At 40.8% G+C, this 23345-nt stretch overlaps 1 protein-coding gene across 3 annotated transcripts in view; it reads right to left on the bottom strand.

Moving 5' to 3' along the window:
* ARHGAP6 (Rho GTPase activating protein 6) overlaps positions 1-23345 on the bottom strand; it is a 460565-nt gene that overhangs the window by 63452 nt on the left and 373768 nt on the right. For all 3 annotated transcript variants that reach the window (XM_066249698.1, XM_066249699.1, XM_066249700.1), the window contains exons 2-3: positions 20293-20452; positions 185-256 (exon numbers count right to left, since the gene is read on the bottom strand). In XM_066249698.1, coding sequence (XP_066105795.1) covers positions 185-256; positions 20293-20452 — 232 coding nt within the window. The remainder of the gene's footprint in view (positions 1-184; positions 257-20292; positions 20453-23345) is intronic.

Genomic DNA, 23345 nt, shown 5'->3' with positions numbered 1-23345 from the left:
AGTACAGGGCCACTCAAACACAAAGGAGTAGACCAAAACAGTCCTAATGACATTCCATCTTAGAAATCCAGTTTACATAATAGAGTTGAACCACGTAAATCTATGTAATTCAAAAACCCCACCAAATTCAACCATTGTGCTCCATGGAAGATGTATTCACTTTATTCCATTGTGTGTCCCTTACCTCTGTCTTTGTTTTTCTCCTTCCCTAGTGCATCTAGTTTCTTTCTCAAAGATTTCTTCCGCTTTTGGCCATCTGTAAATATGAAAAGAATGAAAAGTTGGAAAAACAAGCATACAAGTGATATTTTACATTATCAATAATTACGTTTGAGCAAAAGCATGACTTCTCACTTACTTCACTCATAATTTGACATTTTAAACAGAAGAATGTCTCTGAAAATGCAAGAAAATCCCTGGCTTGGACTGCTCACATCACTAGAATCTTGGTGGATGCTTTTAAATTTTGTTTCAATCTTGGAAAGTACAGGAAACTTACCTCCTTCCAGAGTAATTTAGTTTTGACATTTTTAGATGTTTGTTTTTACTATTAGATGAGTCACTACCTTTTCTTCATGTTTATGCAAACCAATGTCATCTTTTTAAAAATTTTTATTGAATTTATTGGAGTGACATTGGTTAATAAAACTATATAGGTTTCAGGTGCACAAGTCTACAATACATCATCTGTATGGTGTATTGTGTGTTCACCACCCCAAATCACGTCTCCTTCCAACATCATTTATCCCCTTTTGCCCTCCTCTCTCTCTCCCCATCTCCATATCCCTCTGGCAATCACCATACTGTTGCCTGTGTCTATGAGCTGTATTATGCTAAGTAAATAAGTGAATCAGAGAAAGACAAATATACCATATGATTTCACCTATATGTGGAATCTAATGAACAGAATAAGCTAACAAACAGAATAGAAAGAGACTCATAGACACAGAGAACAGACTGACAGCTGTCAGAGTGGATGGGGTGGGGGGCTGGGTGAAAAAAAGTGAAGGGACTATGCAAAAACCAAACAAACAAATAAACCAATGTTATCTTGAATCAAGTCTTCATAAAAGGAGAATCAACAGTACACATGGCTTTGGCATTCATGAGCTGGCAGAGTGTAGCTGGAAAAAGAGATGATTTTGAGGGTTAGAGAACTCAGACATAATTATTGCTGCACCATTTACTAACTGTGTTACTTTGGACAAGTCTCAGTGTCCTCATCTATATAGTGGGAATTTCATAGGGTTGTTGTGAGAATGAAATGAAACAGTGCATATCCAGTGGTTTATGGGGACCCTGACACATAAATTCAGATGTGTTTTCTTTTTTGAAATAGGAGAAATAGTTGCATAGTATTCTATAGGATAGCTATATCTCATGATTTAATTAACCATTCCCCCACTGATGGGTATTTGGGTTGGTTCTAATTTTTTACTATAATAAGTAAAGTATATATTCTTTTAGCCTCCTGTACTTGCAACAATTGCACTTAATACATTTAGTTAACTCACCAAATAATAAAGATACCATTCATATCAAGAGGCAGCTGCAATTGAATTCCTGGGATATCATCATAAAATATTGGCAACCGTCATTGCAATAATGCATTTCGGAATTACGCAGCTGTCAACTTAACATGTGGGAGGTGCAAATCAGGAATCCACACTATGATCAAGTGGGGGAAACAGAGCCCATGCCACAAAGAAGCTTATGTTTAAAGGGGGGATTAAGAATTGTTTATTTTATGGGATAAACTAAGAAGTGTAGTAAAGAAAGAACTCATCCCAATAACATGTAAAAGCAAGACTGTGATATCAAGACAAGACTAAATATGCATTCTTAAACAGAAATGAGCATTCTTGGGATCCTCACGGGGCTGCGGATATCCCCAACTCCTCCTTTCTGAATTTTTGGAGGCAAAAGATATCACAATATAATCAACAGGCACATTCAATTCCTCCTTCCCTTCAAAAAGCAAAAACAAATATTTCAAAAATTATTCTCCTCCCATAAAATGGAAATAGTTCATAAGAGTCTTTACTCTTGCACTCACGAGATTGGTACAGGGGAAAATTATGTAAATCAGTTACAACTGCAGCAAAGAGCCATCAGACTCTTTCATTATGTGTATGCTCTTATCTTCACTGTGTAAAAGACGATCTAGCTATAGGGACTACCATAACTTCTTATATACACACAGACAATAAACATACTGAGCACACAAGATTCTAATCTGTTCTCCAGATAGGAATGACAGGTCTTCGACTTTGTAACACTTTGTTCATCACAGGTTCATAGCACCAAATGTATTTGACTATAATGAGAGTATATTTCTTTAAAAGAGCCTATCATTACTTTAAAATTAGTAGTTGACCTGGAAGAATAACTAAATGATATATAAAACCATACAAGATTTATTTTTCATATACATTGGACAGATCTTACAATGCAAACAAGTTGTCAAAGAACCAGAATACATATAGGAGACATTTTCTTTTAAGATAGAATGATTTTCTAAAACAACTTTTTAGTTAGGGGATACATCATATATACAGATGTGTATAAATATAAATATACAGTTTAAATAATAATTAGGAGGCCAACTCACACATAACCAACAGCCATGTCCTGGTATAGACTACCGCTAGGACCAAGAAACCCTTATATGCTTCCTTCCCCCTCACCCAAGGTCATCACTGGTCTGATTTTTGCAATAATCAATTTTCTATTATTTTTTACAGTTTTACTATCGATGTATACATTTATAAGGATGTATACATCCTTTTAATTTTGAATTTGCATAGATGGAACCACACTATAGGTATTCTTTCTTGCCTCACTTACTACTTCCATCAACACTTCCTGAAATTCATCCTGTTGAGGCAGATAGCTGGAGTTCACTCATTTTGATTGCTATACAGTATTCTCTTGTATGAATATACCACAGTCTATTTAACTCATTGAACTATTGATGGAAATTTAAGTTGTTTCTAGCTTGGGAATATTAGAAGCAATGTCTCTGAAAAATTTTGTTCATCACTTCTTATGTATTGTGCAAGAAACTCTCTAAGTCAGTGGTCCTTAAGATGTGGTTCTAGGACAAAGAGCATCAGTATTGTCTGGGAACTTGTTCAAGATGCAAATTCTATGGTCCCATTTCAGACCAACTGAATCAGGAATTTCGGGGTGGTCCCAGCAGTGCATGCTACACCAAGCCCTCGGGGTTCCGGCTCACAGGGACATCTGAGAGGCACAGTTCCAGGGGACATGAGTAGAAGCCACCCTACCAGGCCAGCACGTGTGCCATCTCAGGCTTCAGTGGGCAACACCAAACTGTTTTCCAAGGATACTGCTCACAAAAATTAGGAGATATTTCAAAATGAATATGAAGCAATAAAGTATCCCCTAATTTTGGTGAGAAGAATAGTTTTATTAAATATTAATATTCTCACCAGTAAGAGAGTTTACATGGTTTCACAAGGATAATATGGACGTCAAACTCCAATTTCATGAATCTCTCTTATAGGAAAAATGGGATCTTTTTGAATACTAGCCTATGATTTTTTTTAAATAGCTTAACTATTTACAACAAATATTCTCTTGTTCATTCAATTAGACAGGTGAACATTACTGACAGGAAGCTGATGAAATGCTGGGTGATGTGCAACACTGTGAGGTGGCGTCCTAATTTAGCATGCCATGTTCTCACTTGAAATCCTCAGGAAAGTGACCAGAGCTGTGAAATTAAACCGCTTGCTAATTCTATTTTCCCTAGTGAACAATCAGCTGTTTGCTTAATGAGTATCCAGTTTTTGAAGAATGTCTTCTATTCCCATAGATCATAGAAAACCTGCCCAGGAGACTGTTATATTAGGTGGTACCATAGAGAACAGTTTATGTTCAACTAGTTCCTTGTGGCAATAAGTGTAATAAGTGCATTGCATATTTTACAGAAATGTAAGCTTCCTAAATTATCAATACCTGCACAGCGATGTCTCACAGTGCCAATGGTGGTGAGCACATGCTTGCTAACCATTCCCAGGTGTGCACGCTTACACATGACAGTGACCAGGAAAGAGAATTCAGGTCACATGTCCTGTACAAAGGCATTTTGGAACAGGCACTTGGAGACTGGACTTCATGCACCATCCTTTTAGGACACCATGTCCCACAGACATACATAACACAATAGCAGATGGTGTGTCAACCAGCCCATCACACACTAGTGACCCCAAAGCAAAGGAGCCATCGGTATGGAGCATGGTTAATCTGGGCACCCTCTTGGGGGAGGCCAATACCAAATAGGGTCTTCAGGATGGTTGAGAACAAGAAAAGAGGAGATTTCTCCTCTAGGACATGCTTTCCATGAACTCATTCATTCACTGTCATGTGGAGTTCCATTTTAAGGCCTGTTTCTCTAGCTAGACTAGAGTCTCTCTGAGGGCAGAACCATATTTCCTAGGCTTTGGTCTCATTCCAAGCGAACAGCACAGGGTGGGGCACACTGCAAGGACTTGTCAGCACTGTCCATGGCCAGAAGTCATATTGAGGTTTGGGGTTGGTTCTGAGAGAACCCAAGACCAATGAAGTACACAACTCTTACTATTAAGGGGATCAGATTCAGAGAATGTGGGTTATAAAACAGTATTTTACATTAAATTCCTTCTAGAGATAATAACAATAAAATGTTGTTCAAGGAAAGTCTCATGTTTTAATTTTATTATTTTTTAAATTTTCTATTGATTTGAAAAAAAGGAATGGGGGGAAGAGTGAGAGAGAATGAGAAGCATCAACTCGTTGTTCCATTAGTTTTGCACTCATTGATTGTTTCTCGTATGTGCCCTGACAGGGGATCGAACTCACAACCTCAGCATGTCGGGACACTTTATCCATTGAGCCACCGGGCCAGGGCAAGGAAAGACTCATTTTTGATGATAGAAGAGAAAGGGTTACTTTGGGGAAATGGATATTGCCAGAAAGGGGGCATGAAGGAGTCTTCTGAGCTTCTGGTAATGTTCCATATCTTGATCTGATCAGCGGTTACATGATGTCTACATATTAAGAACCCACTGAGTTGTACTTGTGCACATTCATATTTATGTACATTACTGTGTGTTTGTATATGTGTGTGTGTGTGTTATTCCTCAATGAAAATAATATCAAAGGACTACCATTTTAACAGAATGGCACAACATAATAATTATATTAACTGAATGAGGCTGAAAACTTTGCAAGAAAGTCTTGCACAAGAGACTTCTTGAACGTTTATCTTTTTTAAATCCAACCAGCACAACTTCCCCGTGACACAGACATACAGTGGTAATGAACAGCTCATGTTTACTGAGCATGTGCTATAAGCCAAATGCTTAGTCTATGTGACCTTGTGACATCCTCAGAGAAGGTCTATGAAGTCCACACTATTATTTCCTCCATTTTCATAGATGAGGAAACTGAGTTTAGAAGAGGTTAAGCAACTTGTCCAAGGGCAAAAGTGGGGGAGTAGTAAATTCAGAACTTGCACTCAGGACTACCCAACAGCAACACTGGTGCTCTTAACCTGTGTCTGAGTGGCAGTGCGGAAGAGGTGCCTGCTTGAGGGAAGCGACATGACAGGCCAGATTTATGGAACAGCCTGCCCAAGGTAATGTAGTTACTAGGAAAAGGGAAAGAGAAACAGAGTATCTGTAAGCTCTAAATATTCACCAGGGCCCTGACAGGGTAGCTCAGTTGGTAAGAGTGTCATCCCAATACGCCAAGGTTGCGGGTTTGATCCCTGGTCCGGGCACATATAGGAATCAACAAATGATGCATGAACAAGTGGAACAATAAATTCATGTCTCTTTCTCGTTCTGCTCTGTCTAAAAAATCAATCAATCAATCAATAAAAAAAATAAATATTCACCACAATTGGTATGAGTCATTTGAGCATCTATATTATCTAATACACATCAACATACTCATCCCGAGGTAGCTTTCTGATTGACTCATTTTACAATTAAGGACACTAAAAATCAGAAGGAAAGCAAATGGTCCAAAACTCACAGGACTGGTAGGTGATGGAGCTGGGATTCCAACCCAAATTCCAGCTCTTTCCACAAAGCCCAATGCTGTCTCAAGAGGGGTGGCTAAGAGTGGAACCCCTCTTCTGAGGGTGATAAGATGAACATCCGTCCCTTCAGGTCCTTCTGCCTCTGCATCATGAGAGATGCTTCTGGAGGTATTTGCAAGACAACGGATGTTCACTTGTGAGGGTCACTCAGACTCTGCCCCCCAGAAGTATGGCTGATGGAGGAGTAGATGCAAAGGCTCACCCCTTAGTGGGGCAGTCACAGAGAATGGGTGCAGTCGGCCCCAGTTCACAGGTGCACCTGGATACGGGATGGGGCATGGCCAGAGGTGGATTTAACGGTGGGTGCACCGGGCGCGCACCTTGGGCCCTGACTTCTGAAAGGTCCTGAAAAACCCCAACTTTACACTTTTTCCTAATGTAAGGGTCAATATTTTCTTCTGTGCCCGGGGCCTCAACTGACCTTAATCTGCCTCTGGGCGTGACCAGCTAAGTCCTTCACGTGCAGACTCTATAAAGATTACATTACTGGAAAGGAGAATAAATTGCCTGCACTGAGGTATGAAATAAAGGAGAAACTTGCTAAATGTCTTCTGAGGACAAAGCCTCTCCTAATGCTTCTACAGATGCAGGCAAGAACTAGCCTGGTGGGTACAAAGGAGCTGCATCCGTTCCCCTGCTCTTTGAGTGGTGTGTAGCCCGGGTGATTTATAGGAACTTGAGCTCCAATGCAGACTGCTGGTAAGTTTACAGACATAGCTGGATTTCTACCCTCTGGACAGAGACAGAAAAGCTGGGCTCGCTGTGCACACTCGTCCCGGGCCACCAGAGACCCCGAAGCCTGCGCCCCGCACGCCAGCAAGCCTTGGAGTGTGCAGCTCCATCCCAACCGAAAGGAAGGTTCTAGCTGGTTTCAAATCTTCAAAAAGGTCCTGCTGAGAAAAGTTTGAAGGAATGCTTTTTGGCACTACCTCCTCTGCTTTTCCCAACCACAGCTGTCTCATTATTTATTTGGACCAGAAAAATAGACTCTCAGAGAATGCAAACCAAAGGAATTTGTAGGCAGTGAGGCGAGCTCAGTTAAAAAGTGAGGGAAAATGATACCAAAGAGACACCTGGGGGGTAGAATTGGAAGCGGCCCTCTGGAAACTACATATAATCGAGGCCAGGGCTTCTCAGCCAGGGCACTGATGACATTTGGGCTGGGATGACCCTGCCCTAAGGAACTGTCCTGTGCGGGAGGGTATTTAGTAGGCTCCCTGGGTACAAATTACTATAGTACACAGCGCGACCTGTTGTGATGACCAACTAGGACTCTGAACATAGCCAAACGTCCCACAGGGGCAAAGTCACTGTAGTTGAGAACCACTGGTCTATGCAAAATTCTACCTAGAGAATAGCTATGTGCTAAAACCATGTGACATCCCAACTACAGAATAGTCACATTTTCCCTTGTCACAATGTTCAATTGATAGCCAAACTCAGTTTGTGTTTTAAGCAATAGAAATACACATAAATGAGCCTGGTCACTGGTCCTCCGGCCCCAGTCCAGCCTTCAGATGACTGCAGTCCCAGCAGAGCTGGATGGTAACCATGAACCAGAACCTGAACCAGAACAACATGGCTAAGATACTCGCAGGTTAAGAGAGTCTCCAAGACTGTGTGAGATAAGAAATGTTTGCTTTTTTTTTTAAAGGAAGATGAAAAGAAAAGATGCCTAGCTAAATGCATGTGGTATACTGGCTGGGACACTGGAACCGAGGCTATTACTGGGACACTGATAAAATTTGAACAAAGTCTGTAGTTTGGTTGAGACTAATGCACAAAGTTGGTTTTTTTAGTGCACCTAGTTTACATAACATGTTATCACTACGGGAAGCTGGGCGAGGTGCATAAAAGAAGTCTTTATTATTGTTATAACTGTTCTGTAAATCTAAAATTATTCCAAAATAAAAATTATTTTTAAAGAAGCCCTTTCTCCCAGGCACTGGATGTATTCAAGTAAAGGTTGAAAACTCATCTGTCAAGCTTGCTCCCTGGGGTACTCCTGAGACACACAGATCTGAGAGCTCAACTTTATGGCAAGAAGGTGACTCACAAGCCAGTTTCCCGCCTGCCTAAAACTATTGAAATGATCTTCCTGCCCTCATGTCCCTGATCTGAAAGAAAACATGTGTCTAGGCCAACATAAAATATCCACTAGGCCTGCCAGTCTGGTGTAGCATGTTTTCTGCACAGGGAGTGGACACATGAGGGTCTCAAGTAGATTTGTTTTTATGGCCTTGGCGATGTCTTCACATACGGCTCAGTAGACTGTCTCAAGACATCTCCTGTCTCATAGACTTTCTAAATTCCTTTTCTGTTTAAGTTATTCAGATGTGGTACTTGTCATTTGTATCCAAGAACACTGATTAGTACAGAAATCTGCTTATTTTGCAAGTTCTTGTGCCTATCTTGATAAACCAAGATATAGTCTTTAAATTATGTACATGAATATGGATTAGGTGAGTTATACAATCTGTGGATGTCTTACAGAAGTGTTTACTAAAAACATTTTATCCTTAACTAAAATTCATCCTTTAGTCTCATCTACTTCCCCTGTTTAGGATTCTCAAGCCACAGACCTCTCAAAATTAAGGCAAGAAAAAGACTAAGCCAGATATTTTATTTCCAGTTTGAAAAAGGAAGTTTATCAAAGAAATAATAATATCATTAATGGTCCCAAGCATTTGAGGGGCATTCATTGTGCCTAAACCGCAGGTCTAGTGTTTTCCAATGATTAACCTCCTCGATGTAAGTTAATTTGGGTGAATATGTCAACATTGGAAAACAGATAGGGACTGATGAGAGCTGAGCTACCAAAACCCGAGGCAAAATCACAGTTCAGGAAATGTCAGACTGAACATTCGTGCCAGTTATTGGAACCAGTTACTGCATCGCCATCCTTAGTAGAATGACTTCAAAATTGCTCCTGCTACTTTAAGTTGTCTGCTCCATATTCAAGAAAGGGAGGCGGAGCAGCCCTGATAGAAAGGGGGAAGGGATTACCAGGAAAATGGCCACCTGCGCTTCTTGGCAGGAAACATGGCAGCAAGCCCAGGATAGGGGAACCAATGGGTCTAGTTAAATACTCTGATGGAAGAGTTGAACTTGGATTAATCCTAGCAATTGAGGAGAGGAGCCAAGGGTCTCTTCTCCATTCTAAAAGTGTCAAGGGATGTTGCATCACAGAACATGACTAACTTCCTCAGCTTGGGAATATTATTTACACTGTAACAGGTATTTGTTTACAGGGCATCTTCTCCTAGAAAATGGGCTCATCCCCATCCACTGACCCATCCCATTGCTCCATCCCTCCCTCCATCCAATGTTGAGAAGCACACATTGCAGGTGAGAGAACTGGGTTCTGTGAACTCAAATGAAAGGACACTATCTCAGCATTGGAGAAAATCAGTTTCGTGCTAAAGACAGATATATGGAAACCTTACTTTAAAAAAAAAAAGCTTCAGTGGAGACATTGACTAGGTGGTAGCTTGGGAAGGCGAATGTTTGAGTTCAATCCTAAAGGACAAAGCGTTACCCTTCTTGGGACCTTTAAATTTTGATAGGGATTTTCTCCAATAAAGCACATGGTAACTGCTTAATCTAGGAATCCTTTCTTATCCTAAGCCTCTTCATATTTTATTTCAAATAATCCAAACTTTCACTAACAAATCATTCTATTGGTTAAAAAAAAAAGGTGAGAAAATTTCAAATTTGGGAGTGAATTGATACTTTATTTAGTGGGAAATAGGGTTCAAGAGAGTGACAAATAAGGGTTCTGGAAGAAAACAACCTATATGGAAAAAGTGAAAACCAATTCTTAAGCCCAAAGCTCCCCTGCCATTCAGTCAACTTGGAGAGAGATATATATGAGATCTTCCATGTTATAGACCAGTGGTAGTCAACCTAGTCCCTACCACCCACTAGTGGGCGTTTCAGCTTTCATGGTGGGCAGTAGTGGAGCAACCAAAGTATAATAAAAAGATTTAACTATAGTAAGTTGTTTTATAAAGATTTATTCTGCCAAACTTAGTGAAAATCCAACATAAAGTACTTGGTAAGTAATTATTATTATATGCTTTAACTTGTTGTAACTCTGCTTTATAAATTTTATAAAGTAAAGTTACTTCCTGACTTTATAAATCACCATGACTGTGGAACCGGTGGGCGGTTAGGAAATTTTACTACTAACAGATACAAAAGTGGGCAGTAGGTATAAAAAGGTTGACTACTCTTGCTATAGACTGTTGGTTAGTTAATCAAATCCATAGGTCAATATTTTCATTTATATAGCATCCCGTCTTTAGCAGTTCTTCCATCGACCTTGACTGAAATAGAAGCAGGTAGAAATACAGTTACTGAGTCTTTTCTCTTGGTCTAAATTCTAATGAATTAAAAACTGTTTCTTCAGCTTTCTAGCATTTTTTGAGTTAGAGTTTTTGGAGTTTTTTTTTTTCTTCAAAATTTGTTTCCATAGTGTCTGTGTCTCTCAGGGAAGAAAATATTCATGGTATTCTTAAGCAATACAGATGCCTATCCTTAGAGCTGAGGCTCCCCAAAGTACTTGTGAAATGTACTAATCCCAACAGTTTACATGTTGAAGTGGTGGTGAAATTATCAAAGCTGTGGTCAGAAAATAAGAACATTCTGTGAGCCTCTTACTGTTGCAAAGGCAGTCAGATCTTGGAGGTCACCATGTTTCCAGCTAAATTAAACACTAAAAAACCTTTTCGGGTTTTGTACAAATTATTTTGGCAAGGTAATTAGTTCTGAACTGTTTCCTCAAGAGAGAAACCTTGTAGATTCTTGAACCTCAAAGCAAGTCTTTTCTTATTAGAGACAATCATCAAGAGATTTGATTTGTGGAACATGCTGCATTCTATCAAAATGTGAAGTGGGGAAAAAAAAAGTGAGGTGGGGAAGCTGATCCCATGGCTTGGATGCCATGGGCTTAAAAGCTCAACTATGTTTTTTCTATAACCAGGTATTCTTTGTAATCATTGCTTGCTGTAATAACTGGGCATGATAAAATTATGCCCTAGAAGGATTTTACTTGCTGTCATTTTTTTCCACATTCGATTTCTATGAGTATTAAAAAAATGAACTGTAACTATAAGCTCATATGCTAGTGGGGAAAACCTGCTGTTATCTTTTCCTAAGCGAGGAGCTAGTATGTCTTTCCTAGGCTCCTGAGTTTGCACCTCTCATTGCACATTCCTTAAATTGAAAATGGTATTTTAAGTTAGTCTAGGTAGGCACTGGACTTGCACAGACAAATTTTCCAAATATTGCAGCAAGAAAAATGGGGTTTGGCCAGTCATTTTCTTAAGCTATATTTCCCTCCTGGAGTGTGAAGGAAAGAAAGCAGGTAGGAGAACAAAGAGACAGAAATCACTTATCCCAAAGAAATATCGTTGATTGTTAACTCAAGGATGTTCAACTCCAAATTATGAAAATTTCCTCACTGCTCATTTTAAAGCCAAAGCTCATAGCTCAGGTTGAATAGGTAGAGCCAGACAATGGTGTGTACACAGGGTGTGATATTTGACTTCGGTAAGGGCTAATGCTATCTACTTTCTTTTGACATATATTGTTTTTATACTGAACAGGTAAGAAGGGAAGCAAATATCTGTAAATCATAGACTTTCAGCCTTGGGAACTCCTCAAAATTTCTGAGAATTGCTCTCGTATAAACAGCTCTCTCACCAGGTTAGTAACTAAACGGATGATAACATTAGATGAAAACTATTGGGTTCCTCATTCTTTACTTTTCCATTCTTGTTGATTATTCTTTGAGCTATGATTGAATGTAGTATGATTGAATTTTCAATCCATTTCATTCAGTTTCTCAAATATTTCCTGAGCAGCAAAAGCAAAACACTGTACTAGACACTAAATCAAATAAAGATGATATAAAAATAGTTCCCTCCCTATTGCTTGTTTTCAATGGCAGAAGATGATATTGCTACTTGTTCACCAACAGTTTCATATCTAAATCCATCTTTATCCTACTATACCCCCCCCAATTTTTAGTTTCCCTACTTTATTACCCTAGACTCAGGAAAGGAATCTTAGGTCAAGCCAGTTCTGGTGATTTCTTCCCTCTTGCTATTATTGATCTGGGCACTGGCAGGTGTTGAATTCTAGAGAGCAAGGAGGAAGGGAAGTCTGCTGGGAGGCAGCAGTGAAAACCTTCTATCACTAAAAAGATACTTGCTAAAGCATCACTGCCCAACTTATCTAAAAAGCCTCTCCATGCTGCCACCGGAGCAGTGAGCCGGACGCCGCAGGATCCATTTTGTGACAACGAAGGAAAGCGGCCATGGAATGAGTGGTCCACTGATGACGGCGGGGAAGAAGGATGGAAGGGCACTAGATTGATGAGTCCTGGATGAGCCTCGCTGTGGGCTCCTGAGAAAGTAATAGAACCAATCTACTTTGGGTTTGGTTTTTATCATTTGCAGCCAAAGCATCTTAACAGTGGGTAATCTAAAACTCTGCTGTGGGATGTGTTTTTTCTACTTATATTTGCACCAGCCTCATCGTGCAATGCCAGGAATCCCTAAGAAAGACATCCCTGGACGTTTGGGATTTGAAAGTGTTGGGTGGGATCTAAAATAAGAAGGTAAGAGGAGAAAGATGAGATTCCAAAGAACTATAAATCTGGAAATAAGTTCTAAGATATGTATTGCTAAAGTCTCAGTTATCAAAACTGAGAAAGTGATAATAAAGCTCATAATCAGCCCAGACTGGAGACTGACTTATCATCAAAGCCACCATTTAATGCATAACTTATATTCTTATAAGCTGCATGGTGGAATCAGTTGTTTATGCAACTCATAAAAATATTAACTTTTCTTACTTGTTTAGTGCCACCAAGGGACTTTATTACGCATTTTGAAAAAATATTTGGTCACATATAATATAAACACTAAAACATCTGAGAGCTATAAAGTCTGACCACTAAAAAATGCCCAATTGTTGCAAAATAAAGTTAAGATAGCAAATAAATTGAAATGACTGGAATGGTATAGTATAAATAATAACCATAAATTATTATATAATTATATATTTTATATATTATTATATAATAACTATAAATTATATTAATTATTGAATTAATAGTAATCTCTTAAATGAGAGGTCTGCAAGCTTTTTCTGTAAAGAGGCAGGTAATAAATATTTTTGGCTCTGTGGGGGATATGGTCTCTGTCAACTACTCCACACAGCTGCTGTAGCACTTAGACCACACAGAAACAATGAGAAATGAGTGTGGCTGTGTTTTAATAAAACTTTATTTACAAAAACAGACAGTAGGCTGGATTTGGCCTTTGGGTTGTAGTTTGCCCACTTCTATTTGAAGTGAAGAACCTTTAAACTCTTCTCCAGAGCTTCTTCATTTGTAAAAATTTTATAAACACCCACTAACTGAATTTTTCAGAAGTTTGAGGGCTCAATTTCAATTTATCTAAAAAGCCTGATTAAAAAAACTTGGTATTTAATTTCAATTAATACTTATTTGCCTTCATTTCACCTATGGGGAAACAAAGAAAAAGGTAAAGATGGAAGTCCCTTTTCTATTTCATATTTCAAGGATGAAACATTCTTTGTAATTATCAAGTTGACTTTTGGGCCATAATCTCAACAGGGAGAATGGTGTAGTCTTGAAATCTTTGAGAGGTGCCAGAATATTTCAGAAACTTCAGTGACAAAAGTTTTGTTCAAGATTCCAAAGCCTTGTGCAACACTAGTTGCTGCTCCAATCTAGATATATAAATATGTGTAAATGCGACCAGTAGAGACAAGATCTTGGATAGAAAACTATATTGTCTGAGAACATACGGGGGCCTATTTGTGCCTACGAAGGCACAAAGCATATGGCTTAAAGAACCACCTACTAGCATACTGGCCTGCCTACTAGGGACCAGGACAGAATTGTATACAGCAGCACATGCACAAGAATTTGACATGGCAAAAGCTCTGGGGTCCAGGAGAGCACCCAAGAAGAAAATTACAAAAATCCCTGCAGGGACAGCTCTCTGTCATCCCCAGCTTTTACTGGGGTAAGTGGCGAGGCAGCTGCTTCTATCTATGAGGGGAACCAAAGGTGACTTGGATGGATGATATTCACAGCTCTTATAATACAATTGATGTATTTGTGTTTTCTCTGTTGACTGACTAAAACTCCTTGAGGATGTGGACTCTTTTGAACATGAACTGAAGCCTCCATTAGAGGCTTCTACCTCTTTAGAACTGAAAGCCGCACACACACTCTCCTCTGAGCTGCGCACCACAGCAGAGAACAGCCGCAAGTCTTCCACACTGACATGTTTGCCCTTCCTTTCCTTCTTGGTTGCCTCTCCTCCATTCCATCTGCATTCCCAGACTGTGTTAGTCAAACCGGGTCATAATCTATTAATGAATCAAGTAAGTGTAGTGGGTCATGACAAGTGCATTTGAGAAAATGATACAGAACCAAATAGAAGGTGATATGAGAGAAATTATGTGAATTATCAAAGTGTATCTCTGATAAAGATAAGTACCACTTGGTTCATATGTTTCCTGGGCTGAGATGTAAAATGTATTTCTTACTGTAGCACGTGACAATTCTGAAACCTACTGCTCTAAGATAAATAAACTGAAATCTTGATGCATTCTCAGAACGAGCTGCAAACAAAATGGATTTCTTCCCTTCTGTGGAATCCTATTGTAAACAGCTTAGAGAGCGAGATCACTAGGTAACAGTGGGCCACGAGAGGTCTTAGGTTCTTGGCATTTTTCCAACAAAGGAGTAGTAGCTTGTGAGGTAAAAGATTGCTTTGGTGGTTTTGGGTATGGTGTGCAGAATGAGGGCAAACCCGTAAACTGAGCAAAGCACGTGACAGTGAACGGCTATAGTTGAGGTAAGACATAATGATGACATGTCTACCTTTGAGAACAGCTATAAAAATTTAAAAAATAATAAAAGAAAAGATTAGGTTCTTTCCTTCACTCTTCCCTGTCTCTCTAAACAGCATCAGTCACCTTTCTGTCACTTTCCCCAGTGGCCCCAGTAGCAGTTCTGAAGTAACCTCGGGGCTTCCCCACTGCTTCACCCCATGCCCAGTTTCCAACTTATATTGGTGGTCTCGTAGGGTTGATGTGAGGTTTAAACGAGCTAATAACCCCAATGAGTTGGTGATGATGAGAGTATAATGGTAACTTGTATTGAGAGTGTATAAGATATTGGGAGATGTTTTAAACTCATTGGGGTTATTAGCTCGTTTAAACTTCACATCAACCCTACGAGACCACCAATATAAGTTGGAAACTGGGCATGGGGTGAAGCAGTGGGGAAGCCCCGAGGTTACTTCAGAACTGCTACTGGGGCCACTGGGGAAAGTGACAGAAAGGTGACTGATGCTGTTTAGAGAGACAGGGAAGAGTGAAGGAAAGAGCCTAATCTTTTCTTTTATTATTTTTTAAATTTTTAATTGACTTCATTGGGGTGACCTTGGTTAATAAAATTATACAGGTTTCAGGTGTACAATTTTGTAACACATCATCTGTATATTGCAGTGTGTTCACCACCCCAAGTCAAGTCTCCCTCTATCACCATCCATCCCCCTCTGCCCTCTTCCCCCTCCCGCACCCCCTTTCCCTCCTGCAGTCCCCGCACTGTTGTCTGAGTCTAATTTTAAAGGAGAACATGCATGCATACATGTACACACTCATTCACTTTCGCAATGATTCGCTGCGGGTCAGTTGTTTATTGGGCAGTATACATGGTGTTCCAGGTTCCAAGACAAATATGCTATAGCTTTGCCTCAGGGGAATCACACTGCCCTGGAAAGAGCACAGAGGGGTCATTGCAAAGGCATAGAAGATGCAATTAGTTTTGCAGCTCACACAATACAATCATTGGTTGAGGGCCTCTAAGCCCAGTGGTCTAACATTTTTTGATCCCACTATTTGGCGGTGTTTGCTTCCTACCAGCATTTCTATCTACAATGGAGTCATAGATTTTACCCCTGGTTTCAACTCTGTTTTTATTTATTTAAAAACCCCCAAAAGCTTTAACAAACAGTTCTAACACATTACCTTTCAGCTAAACATTGCCAGCAAGAATAACGTAGAAATGAGATAGTTATACTTTCTCTAGGGTTCCTCTCTAGGGTTGCTACACAAACACCCAAGCTTGATTTCCTTGCCCACCTGGTTGCCCTTATTTTTTAAATCAACATTTAAATCACAAACCAAAGAGAGCTGCAGTATTAGCCTACCAAGAATATCATTTTCTTGATTCACTGGATTGTTTACTTGGGTTTTACATCGCCTAAGGGACAATGGCGAGGGACCACTTTATAAGGAAGCCATGTCATTGAGCAATTTTGAGGCAGTCTTTTATTAGACTATTGCCCACATTTTTCTAAACCATCAGCTCTTCCTTGTTCCATGATACTGTTTTCAAAATACGTAAACAAAGCCTTTCTCAATTGTGTTGTCAAAAATGAACTGAAGCAAGAGAAGAAAGAGCACCAAAGAAAACAGAAATGTGTTTCCCTCCTGTGGAACCACTGCACTTTAAACACTTAGTTTACAATGTAATGAGGGTAAGCCACATTACTACACCACCTGCTTGACTGACTATGGCAGAAATCAGACACTTTCATTTTACTTTAGACCAGAAGTCAGCAAATTTTTCCTGGAAAGGGCTAGACACTAAACACTTGAGACTCTGTGAGTGGTATGGCTGTCACAACTCCTAAATTCTGCCATTGTCACAAGAAGGCAACTATAGGCAATATGTAAGTGAATAAGTATGGCTGTATTTCAATGTCTTTATTTACAAAAACAGATAGATGGTGAACTGACTTTGGCCAGTAGGCCAGTTTGCTAACCACTGCTTTAGACCATATGAAATGTGAAAATGTGATCAAAATAATATTAACTGAGCCTAACATACTATCTGAGATATAAGTGGTACTCCGTTCATGTGTTTTGAATAAATGAAAAGTTAACACAGGCCTTTAGGTGCTGCTCAATTTCCAGACCATTCGTTCCCACATTTGTTTCTTGCTTCTGGTGTGAAGGCGCACAGTAGTTAGCCTGCCTCAACTAATACAGCCTCAACTAATACCAATGGGTATCTGTGAGATACATTCTTAGTTGTGGAACTGTTGGGCCATTTAAAAGCTATATGTTGCCAAATTGCCTTGTAAGTTGCTGCCACAATTAGAGTCCTACCAACATTAAAGGACTGACTGTTTTCCCCTGAAGCATATTATCCAACCTTTGAAGCCATTCTAATGTAAAGGAAAACTCTCCTTGATGGTTAGCTTGCATTTCTTTAGCAACTATGAGGGTGAATGTCTTTTCAAATATTTATAAACCATTTGTGTTTCTTTTACCTAGGAGCTGCCTGTGACATGTCTATATTTCTATTTTTTTCTCATATTAATTTGTATCAAAGCTTTCCATGGTAGAGAAGTTCACCTTTAGTTTGTCACATGTGCTGTAAATTTCTGTCTATTTATTTGCTGGCAACACAGATGATTCTGTTTTTTAAAAATATATATATACTGAAATGTATCACTCGTTCTATGTTTTCTGGGTAGTGACTTTCCCAATGTAAAATAGATAATCATCCAGCTATGTTTTGATAGTTTCATTGTTTACATATTCACATCTTTCTTTCATATCAATTTATTTAGATGTGAAGAGTAAGGTCAGAATCTAGCATTTTCTCTTCAATGTTTTTCTCATTGTTGCAAATAAAATAATAATCCATCATTTTCCCCTGACGAGAAATGCAATAGTTACCATGTCAGTTCACATATCTATTTTAGTTCCCTTCTGAACTCCGTTGTCTCGCATTGATCTGCCTATTGTGAAGCAGTACAATACTCTTTCAGCTGCTCTAGCTTCATGACATTGTAATAAGTGGATGAAAATCATTCTCATTCACCCTTTTCAATATTTCCCTTCCTATTTTCACATAATTATTTGCCCATATGATGTTTAGATAAATTTAGTGAGATTACAAAAATAAATTCTGTTGATGTTTTTTGGAATCACATTCAGTTTATAGATTATTTAGATAATTGACATCTTTATTTTATAGATTCCTAACTTCGTTAACCAACTTGGACTCTATGGTCTGGGATTACAGTCACTCCTTTGGAAACTGTATTAGGTTCCTATCACTGTTATAACAAATGACCACAAATTTCATGGCTTAAACAACTCTAATTTATTATCTGACATTACTAGAGGTCAGATGTCTGAAATAGGCTAAAATCAAGGTGTCATCAGGGTTGTAGTCCTTTCTAGGAGCTCTAGGGAGAATTTGCTCATTGCCTTTTCCAGCTTCTAGAAGCTAGGACTGTCGGCCCCGCCCAGGCTGCCCTGTGAGTCATCGGGAGGGAGAGCAGGCGTCATTTCCACCCGACGGCCAAATCAAGACCTGGTGGGGTGGGATGGGTCTGTCCTAGGGAGAAGCAGTAGCCGTCCTAACAGAGATTAGTACTCACATTCCACCAGTTGCCACAGTGGCTTTCTTCTAAATTGAGCTGAGGCTACCTTTGTGTTAGATTGACATGAAAAGATACAGTGTGTGTAAGGATTTCCTCATGGAAGGAACTGGCTGTGGTTGGGGCGGCAAGCAGCGCATGCCAAAGAAGCCAGGCTGAGGTCAGTGAGACATGCCTGTCCTACCAGACCCTTGCCACAGCGACCTCTTCCTCCTCTTGCACTCTTAAGACCTCCAGCAAAGTCCCAGATTGCAGCTTAAAGAATAAGAGGCTCTAAGAGTCACCCACCATCCAGTGAAAACTGTGGTCAGTGTTTATGTGCTACTCTTTCTAGTCAACAAAATAGAGCCTCCTACCAGAGGTGAACTATCCAAGTTCACACTTGGGGGGCATGAGGGAACAAGTCCTCCCATCCTGGTCTGAAGACTCCCAAGCCAGGGCCCTTTCCATGAGCACAGATGAGCCAAGAAAGCCACACTGCCAGCACGGTGGTTGCTGGACTGAGTACCTGTCCATGTGAGAGCAAGGCTGCTCAACCACTGCACCTGGGCCCCCGGGGCCTGACAATGCCTCTTGGGGGCAACTGTTCTGTGTATTGTGGGATGCTTCACAGCGCCCTGGCTTCTACCCAGTAGATGTCAGCTGCATTCTTCCTCAAGCTGTGACAACTGAAAATGTTGCCAGACATTGCCAGATTCACGTGGAGATGGAGGGCAAGATCACCCCTGGTTGAAAACCACGTATCTGTGTGTGTGTATGCATGTGCACGCTATATGGATTATTTTAGAAATAACTATTCATGGCTCATCCCCTCAATCCCCTAATAAAACAAGGTAGAATTTCTATGGATACTGAAATCCTCCAAAGATTTTCTAGCTTTTAGATGCTTGTTCCCCTTTCCTGCTTTCTTTTCCATTTCAGGCACACCAGCCAGTACTGCTCGTTATGATGGGTTTACTCTATTTGTACAAAACATCATAGCTTTTCATTCTACCTCAGACTGCCTCTCTGCTACATACTCATACAGATTGTAAAGGCTCCTTATAAGAGATGGTAAACATTCACAAACAGACTTTTACAGATTAAAGGATTTCAAATACACGCTTTTCATCTTGACCCGAATCAGGCTCTGTGTTTGTAGAAACACCAGACAGCCTGGCCAGGCCTGGCTCGCGGGGCACGGTGGTGAGCCCCAACATAAACAGGCCAGGTGAAGGGCCAGATAAAGATGAGTTAACATTGGTATGATCCCTGATTCGGGGTTTGCATAAGGTCAAATGACAAGTTTAATAGCTTGTAAAAACATTCTTTTCAACTGGTCATTTTGAAATCATGTTGAGATAGATAAGGTTTTTCTCCTAGCCCTGAGGTTGACCTTTCTGAAAGTTCTCATTGGTTGTTCTAAAGCCATGTAAGCTGTTGGGAGATACCCAGCTTTCCTTTCTAATGCCCCAAGTGGACCTCTACTTTAAGTCAACATGTTAGTTGACATGTATACTGCCCCTCTTGCCACATCTTTCCAAATGGACAGCAATGCCAGCCAAGGATGAAGAAGCTGTGGTTTCCTTCCGGGTAGCGTCAGGTGGGAGCTGACCTTGCCGCTCCACTCTGGCAGAGCAGACGTCTGACTTGCAGTGTTTACCGATGGAATGACAGACAGGGCCTTACCTTTGGGAATGGTGATCTGACAGCTCAGGTCACAGTCCTGCTGCAACTGATAAAAAGCCACTTCCTGCAGCCGGGCCCGCTCCAGCTCCGACAGGCTCTGGATGGGGACTGACCTCAGCCGCACGCTGCGGCCCGACGCGCTGTTCCAGGTGAAGTCACCCTGCAGACCGAGGGGAAATAGCAAGAGTTACACAGGTCTCTACGTCTCGCGGATCGCATCTGCTCTCTTAGGCTGTGATAAAGTAATAAAGAAAACTTCAGTTTTGTTCCAGCATTGGCTCTCAACCCCTAAATTCAAACCCACTCCTAGTTGACTGAGGATTCTCTCAGTGAGTTGCAAACATCAAAACCTCGAGCACCTGCTGGCCACCTGACCCCACACAACAATGTACACGTAGGCCAAAGAAAACTGGGTGGGAAGAAGCTGCGAGGGTCCCACTTCCTCTCTTTTATGGAAACACATGGAAACTTTTCAGTTTTGTATCTCAGTAACAGGAAAACTGCTGCTAATTGCCATCATGTGCACTGAACACAGGGGAGTCGATGTGTGCTGACAGCCTCCCATGTCCCAGTGACTGCATGGTGACGCTTTCGTGATTCCCTCCAACAACCTCATGAGGTGGCTACTGCTTCTGACCCTATTCAATATAATATTTAATAAGATACATTATGTAATAATAGAATCTAGTATATTTGTAACGTATTATATATACTTATGAAACATTATAATATATACAGATGCTCCTCAACTTACAGTGGGATTTCATCCCAATAAACCCACTGAAAGTTGAAAATATTATAAGCTAAAAAGGCATTGAATATACCTAACCTAGCAAACATTGTAGTTCAGCCGAGCCTATCTGAAACGTGATCGGAATACAATATCTGAACATGCTGGTGCCACAGTACACTGGAGAGGATCAGTTATTTACCCTCCTGATTGTGTGGCTGACTGGGCACTGTGGCCCACAATGCTCAGCATCGCGAGGGTACATATCACTAGCCCACGAAATGGTCAAAATTCAAAACGTGAAATTGGTTTCTAGTTTAACACTATCACAAAGTTAAAAATCTTAAGTGAAACCACCATAAGTTGGGCACCGTCTCTATTTATGATCATTATATTAATATTATAGTAATATATAATATATATAAATATAATATAGACAAAGTTGAGGCTTAGGGAGGATAAGTAATTTCCCCCAAATCATAAAATTTACAAGACTTGGAACCAACCAGGATTAGAGCAAAAAAAAAGTTATGCTTTTAAACTCTATACTAAATTGTAACTTGAGTTTCTATGTATAGCCTTCTAGTGAGATATTCTGATCACTATAAGTACAGAGATATGGTCAGTAAGAACTGCATATATTTTTAGAGACATGAGGCACCTGATGATAAAATAGTCCACATCAAAGAATCAAGCAGTTCTGGTTAAGATGGCGCCATAGCCTGACCTGTGGTGGCGCAGTGGATAAAGTGTTGACCTGGAACGCTGAAGTCGCCGGTTCAAAACCCTGAACTTGTCTGGTCAAGGAACACATGGGAGTTGATGCTTCCTGCTCCTCTCCCCTTTCTCTCTCTCTCTCTCTCTCTCTCTCTCTCTCTCTCTCTCTCTCTCTCTCCTCTCTCCTCTCTCCTCTCTCAAAAAATGAATAAATTCTAAAAAAAGATGGCGCCATAAAGCCAATAGTTTGGATGTCCCAGTAGAATAACAACAAAAACTAAAACCAAGAATGAAAAAAACATTCTGAAACTTAAAAGTCAAAGCAAAGATGACCACAACTCTGAGGACATTTGTGTATACACACACATGCTTCTACTGTCCATGGACAGTGAGAGGCTCTACCCTCCCTGCAGACAGTAAGAAACTGATGGCGTAGGAAACAATGCTTCACAATCCTCTGAAATGCGGTGTTCCCTTACTGAGGACGGCTTTTTGTGAATTACAGATGTCAACCTGGGCACAACAGCTTTGAAGAGGCAACAATTGTTTCATCCACAATCAAAAGAAGCTCCAGAAGAAAGGAGTAGTGCTGGTCCTCACAGGCACTGCCAGGGATTTGTTGTGAATATGTGGAACACTTAAGGAATCTCTTCTTCATCACTCACCTTACAGAAGGGAGACAGAAAGCCTCGTACCAGCAACTATTTATTTTTATTTTATTTTATTTTATTTTTTTGTATTTTTCTGAAGCTGGAAACGGGGAGAGACAGTCAGACTCCCGCATGCGCCCGACCGGGATCCACCCGGCATGCCCACCAGGGGCGACGCTCTGCCCACCAGGGGGTGATGCTCTGCCCCCTCCGGGGTGCCGCTCTGCCGCGACCAGAGCCACTCTAGTGCCTGGGGCAGAGGCCAAGGAGCCATCCCCAGCGCCCGGGCCATCTTTGCTCCAATGGAGCCTTGGCTGCGGGAGGGGAGGAGAGAGACAGAGAGGAAGGAGAGGGGGAGGGGTGGAGAAGCAAATGGGCGCTTCTCCTATGTGCCCTGGCCAGGAATCGAACCTGGGACTTCTGCACGCCAGGCCAACGCTCTACCACTGAGCCAACCGGCCATGGCTGTACCAGCAACTATTAATACATCTCTGTTCCTTCCTGGCAGCAAATTCCAAATTAGAATGTTCACTCCAGAGTGAATGGCATTATGTTAATCCTTCGATATTTTCCCTCTTTATTTGGCATTTCATTTATTTATTTATTCACTGATTTTTTAAAATAGAGATATGATACTTCAGTAGGGACAGAAAATAGACAAGGTAAGTAAGGAAAGGGTACAGTGTGCTCAATAAGATACCTGCCAGGGAGGAGAACAGGGGCCAGGACGGGGCTGCCGGTCCTGGTGGGGAACAGGGACACAGCCCTGAGTAGAGGACGGCCAGGAAAGGCTTCACAGAGAAGGCCACGTCTGAGCAGGAGTTGGAGGAAGCGTGGGCCTTTTGTTTGAACATCTTCACATGCATCAGTCTGCAGCCAGAGGATAAGACAGGAGCTCAGGGGGCCCTGCAGAGAGTTGGTGTGGCAACGAGTCGGGGGAGGGACGCAAGCGAGCA

Source organism: Saccopteryx bilineata, chromosome X (genome assembly GCF_036850765.1).
Source record: "Saccopteryx bilineata isolate mSacBil1 chromosome X, mSacBil1_pri_phased_curated, whole genome shotgun sequence".
NCBI lineage: Eukaryota > Metazoa > Chordata > Mammalia > Chiroptera > Emballonuridae > Saccopteryx > Saccopteryx bilineata.
This window is presented reverse-complemented; position numbering and strand designations above follow the sequence as displayed.